Source organism: Bos mutus, chromosome 9, assembly GCF_027580195.1.
Source record: "Bos mutus isolate GX-2022 chromosome 9, NWIPB_WYAK_1.1, whole genome shotgun sequence".
NCBI lineage: Eukaryota > Metazoa > Chordata > Mammalia > Artiodactyla > Bovidae > Bos > Bos mutus.
Window position 1 is genome coordinate 101,008,010 of NC_091625.1, and position 17,201 is coordinate 101,025,210.

The 17,201-nt window shown below is 52.7% G+C and overlaps 1 protein-coding gene across 1 annotated transcript in view; it reads right to left on the reverse strand.

Annotated features, from left to right (window-relative positions):
* LOC138989157 (uncharacterized) overlaps positions 1-16,862 on the reverse strand; it is a 103,383-nt gene extending 86,521 nt beyond the window's left edge. The window contains exons 1-3 of the mRNA XM_070376463.1: positions 16,810-16,862; positions 15,504-15,685; positions 14,116-14,366 (exon numbers count right to left, since the gene is read on the reverse strand). Of these exons, the coding sequence (XP_070232564.1) occupies positions 14,116-14,366; positions 15,504-15,685; positions 16,810-16,862 (486 nt within the window). The remainder of the gene's footprint in view (positions 1-14,115; positions 14,367-15,503; positions 15,686-16,809) is intronic.
* Positions 16,863-17,201: the final 339 nt, after the last annotated feature.

Consider the following 17,201-nt stretch of genomic DNA (forward strand, 5'->3'; position numbering starts at 1 on the left):
TTAACTTATATGCAGAGTACATCATGAGAAATGCTGGACTGGATGAATCACAGCCAAAATCAAGATTCTGGGAGAGATAACAACCTATAGTTTGCAGATGACACCGCATTTATGGCAGAAAGTGAAGAGGAACTGAAGAGCCTCTTTATGAAAGAGGAGAGTGAAAAAGCTGGCTTAAAACTTGACATTCAAAAAACTAATATCATAGTATCCAGTCCAATCTTCTCATTGCAAATAGAAGGGGAAAAAGTAGAAGCAGTGAAAAATTTTATTTTCCTGGGCTCCAAAATCAGTGCAGATGGTGACTGCAGCCATGAAATTAAAAGACACTTGTGCCTTGGAAGGAAACGTATGACCAACCTAGACAGCATATTAAAAAGCAGAGACATCTCTTTGCTGACAAAGGTCCATATAGTCAGAGCTGTTGTTTTTCCAGTAGTCATGTATGGATGTGAAAGTTGGACCATAAAGAAGGCTGAATGCCAAAGAATAGATGATTTTGAATTGCGGTGCTGGACAAGACTCTTTAAGAATCCCTTGGACAGCAAGGAGATCAAACCAGTCCATCCTACAGGAAATAAACCCTGAATATTCATTGGAAGGACTGAAGCTGAAGCTCCAACACTTTGGCCACCTGATGCGAAGAACTGACTCATTGGAAAAGACCCTGATGCTGGGAAAGATTGAAGGCAGGAGGAGAAGGGGACGGCAGAGGATGAGATGGTTGGATGGCGCTGCTGAGTCAATGGACGTCAATTTGAGCAAGCTCCAGGAGATAGTGGAGGACAGAGGAGCCTGGTGTGCCGCAGTCCATTAGCAACCAAACAACAAATATTTTGAAAATCAGGGAGAACTGGTCTCTTTATGTCGGTAAGTCTTCCTATGAAAGTGTTGTATGTCTTCTCTGGTTGAAGGCTTCTCAACATGAAATTCCTCGAGCCTTAAATCACGCGCGCAGATGCTACCCAGGCCGCAGCTGCACTCATAGCTCATTTTGTCAGCACGCCCGCTCACTGGCGCCATCCAGACGTCCTGCTGACCCTCATCACTTCCCCTTTCCTCCTGCAGAGGGCGCCAGGGACCAAGGAGCCGCCACCCCTACCTGGAGCCAATCTTGACTCCGGCAGGGAGAGTTCAGAATAGGCGAGGTCCTTGGATTTTCCACATTATTGGCTGATTTCAGCTCATGTTCTCTTTTGTGACTGTGGGTGACCACGAGCTGCGTGAATTTCTCACACGAGCTCAGTAAAATGACCTTTTTCTGAAAGGTTTGTTAGAAACTGCAAATTCACACTCTTAAAAGTGTTACTTTTGCCAGAATATAGGCTTTTAGCATCCACACAACAGGGATATTTTCTGCCACCAAGAACAGCCTGGCCGTGTCGCACAGGAACTGAGGGCGTTACATAGGGAGATAGTAAAGGCCACAGAGTTGGCTTGTGACGTAAGCAGTTACTGCCTCCTCCAGCAGGACGAGCTGTGTTTCCTTTGTCTTCAGCAGAATGAAATGTCTGTTGCAGGGGCTCTTTCCATTAGCCGTTTCTCATGATCTTTCAAGATTCGTGACCTGTTAAGGCGCACTTGAGGAGAATCGTACCAAACTGTGGATGAAGATCCCTGTTACCCTAAGGCCCCTTTCAGCCTGTTTTCTCCTGCACTTCACAAGACGTGGTTCCCTACAATGCTGTGAGAAGGCTGTGGTGTTCGCTTTGTGCTAACACACAGCTGAAGGATGAGCAGGCAGATGGCAGAGACAGCCGTCAGCCACCGTGGGCGGCCCTGCGTCCCCAAGGCCCGGGGCTCCGTCAAGCAGAAAGGGGCTCCGCAAAGCCCCCGCCCAGGCTCCCAGGGGGCGGGCGGAACTGGGATGATGGCTTTTGCACGAGGCAGCTGTGGACGCGAGACGCTCAGAGGACCAGGCCGGGGGACGCTGCAGAGGGACTGTCTTCGCAGCACAGCAGCGCCCGCTCCGGGCCGGACCCGCCCGCAGAAGCGTGAGTCACCAGGGCTCAGCCCGGGGAATTCAGCCACCGCGAGCCTTTGTTTTACATCTCAGCATTTTCTCCTTCCTGGAATTCGGAGCCTGGCAACAGCGTGGAGTCTTTAGCAGGTGGCTACTCAAAGGCACTGGGAAACCAGTCCGCGGGGGTCCTGCGTCTACAGGAAACACTTCCTTACGTTTCATCCTCATTTCTCATGTGTTTCTTCCACTGGGCACTTGCATTAGCCTCTTTTGGAGGTTAGCAGAAGATTGTTTTTTAACTGAGGCATGTAATTCACAGGTCCTGAAACTCACCCCCTTAAAGAGTTCACTTGAGTGTCTCTCAGTGTACTGCGCCCATCACCAGAATGAGCGTCAGACCGTTTTCACTGCCCCAGAGGAAGAGCCTGCCCGTCAGCTTCAAGTGGCTCTGGAGCTAAGGAACCTGCTTGCCAATGCAGGAGACGTAAGAGATGGGGGTTCGATCCCTGGGTCAGGAAGATCCCCTGGGGGAGGGCACGGCAACCTATACCAGTGTTCTCGCCTGGAGAATCCTGGGGACAGAGGTGCCTGATGTTGGAGTCCTGACCTCGGCCCCTCAGAGTGTGACTGTATGTGGAGATGGAGGCTTTACAAGGTCATCATTAAAGTGAGACGATCCAACCTGATGGCTGCCCGTATAAGAAGAGGAGATTTGGACACAGAGGGACCCAGGAGTGCAGGTACACAGAGAAAGTCCACGTGAGGACATGCGGGGTGGGCGAGTGTCTGCAAGCCAAGGAGAGAGGCCTCAGGAGAAACCAAACCTGCCCACAGCCTGACCTTGCAGAGCCAGCCTGTAGAGCTGTGTGGAAATAAACGTCTAAGCGCCTGCCCCGACTGTGCTCTTTTGTTAGGGCAGCCCCGGCAGACTGATTCGGACCCCAGCAGACCTCTAGTCTGGATATTTCACACAAATAGAATCATTCCAGACAAATAGTACCACGCAACATGTAGTCTTTGACATCTGGTTCCTTTCACTTAGCGTAATATCTTCAAGTTTCATCTGTGCTGCACCAGATACATAAGAACGTAGTTCCCTTTTATGGCTAACTGGTATGGTTGTGGAGAGACCGATTTTGATGTCTGTTAATACTTGATGGACATTAGGGTTGTTCTCACTGCTTAACTCTTATGAATAATGCTGTTATGAAAATCATGTACAAGTTTTTGTGTGAACATAAATTTTCTATTGTCTTAGGTATGTGCTTAGAAGTGGAATTTCTGGGTCATGCAGTGATTCGAGGCTGAACTTTTTAAGGAACCGTAAACCACTTTCCAAAGTGGCTGCGCAGTTTTACCCTGTCACCGTAACGCACAGGGCTTGGATTCCTCCACGTCCTCGTTACGGTCTGTCCTTTCATGTTACAGCCACTTGAGTGACTGTGGGGTGACAGCTTGTTGTGGCTGGGATGCTCTTTTACGTCAAGAGTGGAAAACATAACGTGGTTTCCTTCTCTGTGCCTCACCTTCCAATGTTTGTACTTTTCACAAACGTGAGAAATGTAATCACTGGTTGTGCGGCCCCTTATCAGATCTCACATAATGGTTTTGTAGCTCATCCAGGTTGGCAATGTTGACCTTGTCTAAGTGTCTGTGTGCACACATGTGTGTGATGTGTGCATGTGTGTGCGTGTGTGCATGTGATGTGTGTACACGTGTGCATGTGTGTGCCTGCAGGGGGGTGTGCAAACATGTGTGTGTCCTCCTCCCACGGGACAAGACCCTGTCCTGGTCAGAGTGACTTTGTTGTTCCCTTGCCCGCATTGCCTACACAAGGCTGCAAACAGCGGGTGCTTTACAAACCCGGGAGCTTCTGGGCTGGTTGCTTCAGAGGGGCTTTGGGAGCCCGCTCCCACCGTGCTGGCCCCCAGGCTGCCCCCCGGGTGCCCTTCCAGAACAGGGCTCGGTCACCTCCTCTCCCTGAGGCTTGTTGCCATGGAAGTTCCCCGCCCACGTGACCTGTGCCCCAGGGCCCCAGCTTACGCCCAGGCCCAGGAGCCTGGCAACCGCTGCCCTGGGAGCTCCGTCCAGGCAGGTCTGTGCCCATGTCTGCACTGCGGGCCCGTCCCACCCCCTCCAGCGCACTTCTTGCTGGGCCTCCCCCGCCCCTGGTGCTCGGCTGCACCCCTGGTTCATTTTCCTCCACTCTGCTCATCACATCAGGGCAAACTCTCTGCGTATGTCATGTACTTGTGCGTGATTCGACCTGACTTGTATTGACAAGTGATTTCCCTGGTGCTTCAGCAGTAAAGAACCCACCAGCAATTCAGGAGATACAGGAGACATGGTTTCAATCCCTGGGTCGGGAAGATGCCCTGGAGAAGGAAATGGCAATCTACTGCAGGATTCTTGCCTAGGAAATCCCACGGACAGAGGAGCCTGGCGGACTACGGTCCCTGGGGTCACAGAGAGTCAGACACGACTGAGTGAGTAAACAACAACGGCTGACTCTTCTGGCTCCACGTTGTCTCCCTGCAGCAGAACCAAGGCCCGCGAGGCCAAGGACTCTCCCTGCGGCAGAACCGAGGCCCGCAAGGCCGAGGACTCTCCCTGTGGCAGGACCGAGGCCCGAGAGGCCGAGGACTCGTGTTTTGCTCACCTCTTGCGTCTCTGCCCTGAGAACACGGCCCGGCCCACAGGAGGCACCTGTACGTGGTCCTGGAGCTCAGCGTGTGTTACGTGGCTCAGAGGAGAGAAGAATCTGGAAGTGGATGAGAGCCCCGGCCGCCCTCGTGAAAATCCTAACCCCATCAGAGGTGAGAAGCAGCAGCTTCCTGTTGAAGTAACCCGGGGACGTCGAGCATCTTAAACAGATGTGTTTAAACTCGACCATGAAATAAAATAGTTGAACTCTTTTCACATCCAAGTCGTCTTGATGCTTTTAAAGCTATTACTTAAAGTATATGAGGTCTCAATAAACATCTTCCTAAAAAAGTTTTGGGCTTTGCTATGGTAACAGAAGTAAGAGAGCCTCAGAGGAAGAAAATCTTGAAACAGGAACAGATATGAACTGTCAGGAGACCTGGGTTCAATCCCTGGGTCAGGAAGATCCCCTGGAGGAGGGCATGGCACCCCACTCCAGGATTCTTGCCTGGAGAATCCCATGGGCAGAGGAGCCTGGCGGGCTGCAGTCCACGGGGTCACAAAGAGTCGGACACGACTGAGTGGCTGACACCTTCACTTTCAGGAAGTGTCACACGTGATTAAAGCACAGATAGGCTCAGACCCTCTATTTCACAAGCATCAATGTTGCGAATGAGCTCATAGAGGCGGACAGAGAGAGACCACCATCACATTGACCCCAAACGTTACTTCCTGCTGTTTCATCAGAACTCGGCGATCTTGTCAAAATAGGACTAAAGTCCGCATGAGCGCGGCGCTGTGGAATTCACGTCTTTATCTTCACAACGTTCACAGAGCCTGCTGCTGACAACAGAATTAACCTTTGGAAATCTGAGTTCTGGGTACACACTATGCTAAAAAGAGGCTCAAGTCTAAGAAGGAAAAGTGGCAGCTACAACTGACTGCAACGCTGGCGGGTTGCATCACCTTTACTAAAAATCTGTGGGTTGATGTCTTAAGCCCAGTGCCTAGAATGTGACTTCACTTGGAAAGATGGTGGTTGGAGACACAGTTGAGACAAGATCATACTGGAGCAGGGTGGGCCCCAGATCACACATGATTAGTGTCTGTATAAACAGGAGAAACTCAGCCACAGACACACACACACAGGAGGAGAACGCTGTGAAGGTGAAGACAGACTCGGGCAGATGCACCTACAGCCCAGGAAGCCCAAGAATCACCTCCATCGCTGGGGGCTGGGGGCAGCGCCAAGGCAGGAACCAGCCCTCCCCAAGCCTTAACCACACTCTCTGGCCTCCAGTATGAGACAATGAAGTTCTGGTGTTTAAGACACCCACCCTGTGCCGCTTTGTTACAGCAAGCTGATGTATTACCCATGTCTGACATTCAGGTGTGTTACCTGTTTCATTGCGGGAAAAACTACTTTTAAAACCATAGAATATTCTGTGTCAACTTTTGACCTGAGAGTTAGTGCTATGAATGCAGTTAGTTGAAGAAAAGAGAAACCCACACTGTCAAATTCTGAGGAAAAATAGTAATAATACTAAGGTCACAAATGAAGGAAACTGCAGCCCCATCAGTGTGGCCCCTCTGTCCCCTTGGAGCCCAGATACCCGGAAGGCCGGACGCGCGTGGCGGCCGCTGCAGAAGAGCCCCCCCAGCTCCAGCACTCGGGCCCCGGGCACGGCCCTCAGGTGCGGCCTTGCCAGGACCACCTGGTACCTGCCGGCTTGGTTAACAGCCCCCATCTGTGCCTGTCACTGAGCTCTGGGCACCTCCCTGGGTGCATTGGCACAACTGTGCAAATTGGCAGAACACCCTCCATGTGAGAGTGACCGTCCAAGGAGTGGGGGTGCAGGAGATGCCAGAGCGGCCCGGGCGGCCAGCACCTTTGGGAAGCAAGTCTTCCAGCTGCTTCAGGCGGTGACAGAGGAGCTGCATGTCCCTCGTTTTACACCCGCTCCCCCCAACAGCCTTTTCCAGCTGTGTGCCGCCTCGTGGCCTTGGCTCCCTTCTGTGCTGCAAATACTTTCACGGCGGCAGATCTCAAGCTTCTCGTGCGAGGTTGGCCAACCCAAGGAATTCCTGAAAGGTCATCAAGTTCAGTTCAGTTCGGTCGCTCAGTCGTGTCTGACTCTTGGTGACCCCATGGACTGCAGCGCTCGAGGCCTCCCTGTCCATCACCAACTCCTGGAGTTTACTCAAACTCACGTCCATCAAGTTGGTGATGCCATGCAACCATCTCGTCTTCTGTCGTCCCCTTCTCCTCCTGCCCTCAATCTTTCCCAGCATCAGGGTCTTTTCCAATGAGTCAGTTCTTCTCATCAGGTGGCCAGAGTATTGGAGCTTCAGCTTCAGCATCAGTCCTTCCAATGAATATTCAAGACTGATTTCCTTTAGGACGGACTGGTTGGATCTCCTTGCAGTCCAACGGACTCTCAGGAGTTTTTTTGAAAACCACAGTTCAAAAGGTCAACAAAGACCCGCCCCAGAGGGGACCAGCTCCAGCCCCAGTGCAGCTCTCGGGCAGTTCTGAGCAACCTGACCCGCTGTCTCGTGCTGGAGGAGGGTCTCTTTCTGGACCCCACAGCCTGGGTTATGCTGCCGAGTCTCCATCCTCGATTATGTGTGTGCGTGTGTGTGCACATGTGTGTGTGTGTGCACATGCGTGCGTGCGCGTGTGCCCTGGCCACTGTGTGGTCAGACTCTTCCCTGGTTGCATCCCGCGGTGACAGCCCTGTGCCCGGCAGAAGCCTGAGAAAAGGAGCGCTGGGCACCTGGCTTCAGCCTTACCCTCCTCTTTAACCCTTTATCACCATCCACACCCTCCACCCCGCCGCAGCTCCTGACCTGCCCCCTGACCGGGGTCAGCTTCATGTCTAGAGAAGAGCGTGTCCCCTGTCCATGGTGCTGGAGCTGTGTTTCCACCAGGCACCTGCCCGTCCCTTCCCTGCAGGCGAGGCTCTCTTTCTGACCCACTGATGTTGCCGCAGAGCAGATTATACAGGAAGGAAGACCACACTCAGACAGCAGACCGGATGCCACCCACCCCGCAACTGGAGACTCTCACACGCCCCTCAGGGTCCAGGTTCCTTGGATTTCGGCAACTTCATCTCACTGCTAGCAAACCCAGGTTTCAACTTTTCAACATTTCTGCTTCGTCCCCTACCAACTAATGTTCAGGTTTTCATACCAACTGTATTTCACAACAGAAAATATTCTTTACTGACGTCATGGCTATCAAAAGCATTATAATCTATTATGCTAATTCCTGTGTGGCAGAGTATTAAATAATTTTTTTTCTGTAACTATTTTGAAAAAATTTGAGTGTGTAATTTGTAAATTTTAAGGAGCTGTAGCTAATTTCCTGGAATAATACGGTTTTCTTTAACAATAGTGATTACATAACATGCACAAATACGTTGGTGACCCTTAAAAGTCGCAACCCACGGGTATTTCAGCTCTCACGTTGCTTTTCTTCTGTTCAGCATCAGGTACGGATTCTGAGATAATGAGATGCCACCAACTTGAAATTTCTGGAGGTTTCCATGGTAGCACAAGTCCAGAGCTCCAAGATCCAGTTTCTTGTCTGATGAGAGTTTGACAGATTGAACTATGCCTTTGAAAGAGAGTTTATGCAACTGTAAATGCCAGTGTCTCAGTTTCCAAAACATTCGCAAAGTCAGTTGCCAGCATGGGGACACAGGGGACACGGTGCTTCCCCTGAGGGAACCGTGCAGCCCAGGTACTTGGTGCCGTGAAGGACAGGCTGTCACCCCAAGGTGCAGATCCAGTTTCTGTCCCACAGCCTGCTCTTAAAACCAGGCGGGGGGGGGGTGGGGGGGGGAGGAGGTGGCAGCTGTCTGTGCAAGAGGACAGGGGCAGGAGGGACTTTGACTCCTCCGTGCAGAGGGGCTCCGGGTGGCTCCTAGGCTCTTGCACCCAAGCAGTCTGCACTTGGGTTCCTTGGTCTCTGCTTCTGAAGGACTATTATGAGCTGGCCTTTCACGGCTGGATTCGGGGTCCAGAGTGCTCACCATTACACCGTGGGATGGCTCAGTTGGCAAAGAATCCTCCTGCAATGCAGGAGACCCCAGTTCTACTCCTTTGTTGGGATGATCCCCTGGAGAAGGGAAAGGCTACCTACTCCAGTATTCTTGGGCTTCCCTTGTGGCTCAGCTGGTAAAGAATCCTCCTGCAATGCAGGAGACCTGGGTTAGGATGATCCCCTGGAGAAAGGAAAGGCTACCCACTCCAGTATTCTGGCCTGAAGAATTCCATGGACTGTATACTCCATGGGGGTCACAAAGAGTCAGACATGACTGAGCGACTTTCACTGTCACGGCAGGTCTGCTAATTCTGCATTAAATGCCGATGACTCATGGTGAGATTTCTCTGTTTTAGGCAGGTGTTATGCTACCTTCCTGATGGTGCTCAGTGTGGCTCAGTAGCTGGCCTGGGAGCTGGTCGCCTCTCTTGTCCCTGTCCCTGTCCAACCCACCCCTAGAAGTGAGATCACCGCCCACTGCTGCTGCTCCCCACACGCTCAGGAAGCCTTGTTTTCCTGAAGAAAGATGGCATTATTATCCATCATTTGTCACATCCAAACCCAGCATGCCCTTGCTAGTCTCCAGGAACTGTTATGTTTTCACTTTGGAGGGAAGCTTCATAAATGATGCTGTGGTCTCATATTTTATCAGGATTCCTGCCTGTGCTGAGTCAGCCCACATTCTCTGGGCAGCTTAGACCCCGTTGCTGTGAAGGTGATGAGGGTGAGGACGGAACAGACAGAAAGGTGAATGGCCGGATATTTAACTGGCCCAGAGTGTAAATGACTAAAGAGAAAGATTGCTGACATTTCAAAACAGACAATCACACAGACTCAAGGATAAATGAGAGGGAAAAGGAGATTAAGTGAGGCAAGGAAAGATGGAAGGGAAAAAAAGAACGGCACGCTAGAAAAAGTAGAGGAAAGCACAGAACCAGCTTTGTGCAATTTGAAATAAATACTACACTCCTGTGAAAATTCTCATACTTTCATGCTTCGTGACAGAATCTTATTTTTTCAGTAAGTAATTATACTAATGATTCTGGGGCCCTACTGATTTACTATGGTGTCAAATAACTATGACTCAGAAGCAGGTAGAATAAAATCTAAAAAGAGAAATTTAAATTGAATAAACTCAATGTTGAAACAAAAATAAAGACAAATTGAAATGCATTTCTAGAGGAAAATATGTTGACAATGTATGTTACAAATTGGAGGACACCTTCCCAGAAAATATTCTAAACTTCAGATGAATTGCTTTGGGAGATTTGGAAATACCAAGAATATGGACTTTTATCCCTGAAAACATTTTTTAAAGAAAAGAAAGAAATTATATTCTAGTGCCTTTGTATACCAGTTAGAGCCCCCATAAAGGCCACTGTATTTCAGTGCTGTTTGCTGTTCAGTGGCTCAGTCATATCCGACTCTTTGCGACCCCGTGGACTGCAGCACACCATGCTTCCCTGTCCATCACCAACTCCCGGAGCTTGCTCAGACTCATGTCCATTGAGTCGGTGATGCCATCCAACCATCTCATCCTCTGTCACCACCTTCTCCTCCTATCATCAGTCTTTCCCAGCTAAAAGTGGCTAAAAAACAAACTTCTCCTTTGCAACTGGAGACACCCCTTCCCTGCCTGAGCCAGGAGGCCATGGACATCCGGGAGGACCCTGACCTGGCTGCCCAGACCCTGCCCGCTCAGCTGGGAGCCCAGGAGGAAAGTCTGTGAATCTGTGCCTCAGTTTCTTTCTGCCTAAAAGAGGAAAGAAAGCAAGTGAGCCTCTGACCACATTTAGGAAAGTGCCTGAAAGTTTATCCATTAATCTGGGCACTTTTCCAAACCTCAAGTCTGCAACCGCTAGGGTCATGCATTCAGTTTAGTGGATCATTTTTTATGGAACAGAAGAGAAAATAATGCAACATACTCTGTATACTATAAATGTGGTAGAAGAGAAGAGATTGCATTTCACATACTAAGGGCGAGCACCGTGGCATCACACGTTTCTGATTCGGACACACACAACCCCAGTGTGAAGCTCCTTTCCTCTGCAGGTCACAGTGAGGCTGGGGGGTTGGGAGAGGCTCGCACGGCCCTCCAACCAGAAGAGGATGCTCTGCCCACAAGCAGACAGAAACCAGGCTGGCCCTGTGCCGACTGGGCCTTCACCTGTGTTGTCATGGCAACCTGCTCTCACCGCCTCCACGTTTGTAGCATCCTGTCACTCCCCGCTGCTGGGCCTGTGAACCTGCTGTCTGGGGGGCTCCGTGCACCGCGGGCCCCTGACGCCCACAGTAGCGGGGGAGGAGGGAGCCCGATGGGAAGCCCCCATCCACAGACCCGCCGGGCCGAGTGATTTCTTCTCATCAGCAGGCAAAGCTCCCCTCTTGCGTTTTTTCCTGTTACATGAGAGATGCGCTTACAGGACTCGGGACTCGGAGCGGGTGGTGGAAGCAACAGGAAGACCGTCCCGGTTCCCTTGGAGACAGCCTGAACCTCCGCACGGGATTGGGCCGCGGACTGGGGGCTGGGCTGCCCCCTCGCTGGTGATGAAGCAGATGAAAGGAGAGAAAGGCCACAGAGGCACCCAGGGGACCCCGCGCTGCAACGCGGTTTCCTCAAGAAGTGGATTCAGGATTTCTATCGGATCCTGCTGCTGCTTCACGCTGTGGTGTCTGCATTTTGATCTTTCAGTCATTGAAGAAACAAGACACATTCACAGGGGCAAAAACACCGAAGACAAAGGACACTGTTTAAGAAAACCACATTCCTGGCAGTGTCTGTGTAAGCCTAGCATTTCTTAAGCCTTTCATAATTTCTCCTCATTAAATATTTGATCCCTTTCCAGTGAGTGAGCGGGCCTTCCCAGGCAGTGCTAACGGTAAAGAACCTGCCCGACAATGCAGGGTACCCAGGAGACAGGGCTCTGATCCCTGGGTTGGGAAGATGCCCTGGAGGAGGGCTTGGCAGTCCACTCCAGGATTCTTGCCTGGAGAATTTTGCCTGGAGTATTGCCTGGAGAATATTGCCTGTATTCTTGCCTGGAGAGGTTGCAAAACACACACACACACACACACACACGCAGAGTGAGTGCAGGGACCCTTTAAGATTAGAACGAGGAAAATCACCAGAAACAACATTTTTAATGGGCAAAAGATGTGAATAGACACCCCAGCAGAGAAGATCCAGGGTTGGTAAACAAACATGTTGCTCAAGTCAAAATCAGGATGAGATGCTACCAGAGGCCGAAGAGAACAGCTAAACTTGAAAAGGGGGCCACTCCAAGTGTGGGCTGGGGTACAGAGCTCGGCCTCCAACCGGTGAGGACGTGAAACGTGCCACCACGTTGGTTTCTTAAAAAGTTAATCATAGTTTACGATTTGAATCCCCTTTCCAAGCCTAGATATTTACCCAGAAGAAAGTGTAGGAACGTCTGTGCACGTGTGTGTTTATAGTAACCTTATACGTCACAGCCAACAGCTTGGATTCCACTCAGATAGAATTCTGGAAAACGCAAACTAATCGATTGTGATGAAAAGCCCGTCAGTGGTTGCTTTGGGGTGAGAGGGGAGGGCGGGGGAGGATGGGGGGAGGACTTCCCAGGAGAAACCAGAGATTTGAGGCTGAGGACACAGCCACCGTTTTGATCGTGGCGATGGTTTCGCAGATGCGACATATATCAAAACTGGCCAAAGTACGTGGGCTTACGTCCGTGAGGTAGAATGTGTGCCTGCGACATGGCAAAAGCTTTAAGGACAAACAGAAATCCTCCTTTGCCTCTCAGCCCCCGGGGAGTGCTGTCAACCATCTTGTTCCCTCCCAAGACGGCATTCTCCTCCTTCACTGTCTCGCCCCTTACTTATCGCTGCTGTGATCTGATTTCTACTCTCATGACTCTACCAAAATCACTCTTGCAAAGGCCACTTCTTATCCACAGAGTATGAGACCCCTGGCCCTTGTCCATCACCTCATCCTGGCACCCGGCCGGGGGTCCACTCCTGCGGTCTCCCTCAGCTCCCCTTGCTCCTCCTCCTGTCTCCCTGGCCTCTGCCCTCCATCTGTCTCCCGGGTCCTCCCCTTGCCCACATGCCGCTGGCTTGTCAGGGCTCTGCTCTGCCCTCTTGTTCCTTCTGCGGTGACCCCCAGGCTGCTGACGGCACCACACCCCGTCTCCACACTGGCCTCCATCAGGGGGTCCCGTCAGCCCCAGGAGCCCCACGGGTCCTACTCTGAGCTCCTTCTCTTCTCCTGGGAGTCACCCTGACTTTCCCAATCTCGGGCACCGTCACGCCATCCTCCAAATCAGGAATCTAGGGGTGCTCGGGCACGTGTCCCTGCACCCACAGAGCGTCTTCTGAGACTCACCCCCGAGGGTTCACATCTGGTCTCTCTGCTCCACGTCTACCTCGGTCTTCATCGCAGGTTCATCCTCTCCATCCCGGACTTTCTAAACTCCTCTGCTTGTCAGAGCGACCTCTCTAGAAGGGAAACCTAACCACCCTCCCCTGCCACCACTTACAAAGCTCCCATATCCACGGCACTCAAGCTCTAACGTGCATAAAACCATCAGGGAAGACTTTAAAAAGCAAATTCTAACCTCAGGTCCCGGGGTTTCTGCTCCAAGGGCTCTGACATGGGCTGGGGAACTTTAACAAAACCTCTGATGGGGGTCACGGTCAGGAGGGGCAGATACTGTTGCCTATCGGTCGTCATTCCTGAGGAGGGGCGGCTCGTGCACTCAGTGAATAGAGGCCAGAGGTGCTCCTCGATGTCCCCCAGTGCACGGGCAGCCGGCCCACCCGGAGCCACCGAGAACAGCCCACCCTACACCGTCAGTGTCGTGGAGATTGGGCCTCCCTGGCCTGGAGGAGGGGCGTCCGTTCTCTTTGCAGGACACACGAGGCCCCCTGACTTGCCAGAGTGCAGTCCCAGAGGGAGACGCTTGCAAAGACCCCCAATTGGTCACTGTCCACACTCACCTGCTCGTGGAAGCCCCCGCCACCTTCTACTCAAATGCCAGGTCCTGGCAGCGTCAGCCGAGCTTGGGACCTGCATTTGCCCACAGGAGATCTCGTGTTCAGATCCTGAGGGCTGGGCGCATCGGGGCGCCGGGCCAGCGGAGCAGGGCGTGTGGGCCTTGGTGACGGTCCCCGCCTGTGGCTTCACCCCTGGTCTCCTCCATCCTGCCCGCTTTCCCTCAGCTGCTCTCTAGACGCATCAGCTCTGTGAGCTGCTGACCATCCCTCCCATCCATTCCCTTTATTTTTTTTTGCAAAGTTATTCAGAATTGGTTTCTACTTTTTCCGACCAAGAGTCTCACTTACGCAGCCTTGTTTGGAACCAAAAGGCGCTCAATACATATGTGCTCGATGACTGTCATTACGGAGAGGAAAGGTGGAAGGACACAGCCTGACAGAAAGCCAGGGAAACCTGACCTGCGTCCACCAGCAGGGTGGCACTCACCGCTTCAGAGGCCGGGCTGGCTTCTCGGACTGGCAGCACGGTTACTGACGGTGATCCAGTCGGCCTCTGCACGTCCACGCTGGTTTTCAGAGCAAACAGACGATGAGTTAGATTACAGCCTCTTCCCGAAGCTAAGGAAGCACTCTCCGAAGCAGAGTCAGAGAACAGGAAGAGGACCCTGCGAAGGGAGGGGTGACGTGGTGGCCGCCGGTGCCTCTGCGGTTGCACTCGACAAGCCCACGCTTGTCCACCTGAAGTGCGACAGGAAGGACGGCCGGGCGCGCGCACAGCTCATCATTCGCCTGAAAGCAACCGAGAAGATTAACGGCACGGGCTTACGGACGGAGACCCGGGGAGGCCCAAAGCAAAGGCCTGATAAGACGTGTGCCGTGCAAGCTCCCTCATCTGGACAGATTCTCTCCGTCAGCTTGTCAGGAGCTGAGTTCAGGCTCCTAGTCAGAAGCAAAGTCACATCCAGAAGGTTCTAAACCTGACGCACTGCGCAAACCCACAAGGAGGCAAAGGCCCTTCAGAGCCATGACGCTCAAAGCTGGTCCCTGGGAGATGAGCACAGAAGCCGGTAGGAAGGACTCAAAAGCCGCTTAGAAAACTGAAAGTGGAAATTTTCATGTGTGCTCAGTTGCTCAGTCATGTCCGACTCTGTGACCCCATGGACTGTAGCCTGCCAGGCTCCTCTGTCCATGGGATTCTCCAGGCAAGGATACTGGAGTGGGTTGCCATTGCCTCCTCCAGGGGATCTTCCTGCCCCAGGGATCGAACCCAGGTCTCCTACGTCTCCTGCATCGGCGGGCAGGCTCTTCACCACTAGAGCCATCTGGGCTACAACGTAGGTCAAAGAAGCCTTACGTCTGTTGAATTAATAATAGAAAAATTTGCCGTGTACTTTGCAGGTCTTTTTAAAATTTCATTGAAATTGAAGATAGAAAAAAAAAATGATTCTTCACCCCAGATAACTTGAGAAGCAAAGAAAATGTATAAACTAATGGGCTGATCTAGGGCTTTGCAGGTGGCACTAAATGTAAAGAATCCACCTGTCAATGCAGGAGACCTGGGTTCAATCCCTGGGCCAGGAAGATCCCCTGGAGAAGGAACTGGAAACCCACTCCAGTATCCTTGCCTGGAGAATCTCATGGACAGAGGAGCCTGGTGGGCTGCTGTCCAGGGGGCCGCAAAGAGTCAGACACGATGAAGCGACTTAGCACGCACAATGGGTTGATCTATGGAAGTAAAAGTCTGTGGAAATCAGTCAGATGAGTATTTCACGTCCAACAGCACAGTCTTCGGGGAAAGAGCTGAGATGGGGCAAAGCTCTATATGGCGGCATCAACACGCTGTTTGGAGCTCCCCTCCCCTGGGAGCTTCCTTACCAGATCCTTCCAGAAGGCTGAGACACAAGCCAGACACCACGGCCTGGGACCTCTTTCCGTGGGAGAGGCGGCAGGAGCTTCTCAAGGAACACCCCAGCCCACCGCCCATCAGCACTGGCCCCGCGATCTCAGATCCACAGTCCTGGCCATGGAGCCTGGAGGCGGGGAGGCAGGCATGTATTCTGCATGTGGAGGAGAGGCCAGGAGGGAAGAGGCTGACAGAAGGCCGCCTTTGTCTCACATGTTTCATATTGTCCTCCCGGGCCTGCCCTGGGGGCCTGCCCCCAGCCAGCCCTGGTGTCAGGCGCTGGGATGTGGCCGGTGCGCCCTGCGGGGCTGTCGCCAGGTCGCTCCGCCGTTCTTTCCTCTGCCCCGTTCTCCGTCAGTCCCAGGCCCCTGGCGGGGAGACCCTGAGGAGGGGGCAGCCTGGCCTACAGCTGACGTGACCTGGACACCTTGTGGGCTGCGGGGGTCCCCCAGCACAACCGCACTGACCATGGGAGGAAAGCTTTTCTGCAAATGTGCTCACGCTGAACTCGATGAATCCAGGGTGGCGTGCAAGAAGGCGGCGATGTTGTGACCACCTCACTGCTCTGTGCTGCCCAGAGGACGGAGGCTTCTGTCTGCAGGGAGCAGCAGTGGGGGGTGGGCACAGCTGCGGTCACACTGCGTGAGGGCGGGTCCACAGGGCGTCACCTGCGGGGACTCAGGTGAGTATCGGCGGAGCACAGCCCAGGATGTCACAGCACACAACCCAGACCCAGTCAGCACGCAGAAAGGAGAACATGAGTGTGCATGTCCTGAGATGATGGTGGTAGAACTGAATGGAATGAGAGCTAGATGGGGTCGGGGACCGGGGTAAAGGGTCTCAGAAGCAGTGAGACCCCCCAGAGGCAGTGAGCCACCTGGGGGCGAGGGGGTCCTGGAAGCATGAAAGGGCCCAGCAAGGTGGAGCCCTGGGGTCAGTGTCCAGAGTCTGCCATTAAGTCTGACTTAGGCCCATAACTCCAAGCTCACGTGGCTGAGTCGTAGAAGGACAGGAATCAGTCCACGTGTGTCTGATCCCGACCCAAACGTGTCTAACCCTCTGGCCTGTTAGGGACTGCTGGGCCTCCCTCTAAATTCTGTGAGATGGTGATGGACAGGGAGGCCTGGCGTGCTGCGATTCATGGGGTCGCAAAGAGTCAGACATGACTGAGCGACTGAACTGAATTTGTAAATGGGACTGGAAGGACCTCACCTGCCTGACGCAGGGACTCCCTGTTAATATCTTGGGACCCTGTGGCTGCAAACTCTGAGGGCTCACCCTGTCCGTAACCCAAACCAGCGGGAGGTGACGGGGCTCTGGTTTAGTGCCATGCAGGTTTACTGCCTTGGACACGTTTCAGCATTGCTGCATTGCCGAAAGCCGGAATACCGCTTCCTCGGGTTTGCGTACTGGGAACCGAAACTCTGCATCTCCTTCTATTCGCGTTACACCGTGAAGGTGGTGCTCTGCAGCCTGCGTTCCCAAGGTTTCTCCGCTACAAATGCTGGTGAGAAGGGAAATGAAACACGAGTGGGTTTTAAGTTGCTGGTGTAAGTGAGGTGCTTAAATAACTCCCTGGGGAGCTGGGCGTGTGGAGTCTGGGTAGTCGAGTTTTAGACAGAGGTTCCCACCTCCGGCCACACCTTACGCGCACCAGGAAGTTTCGGCCG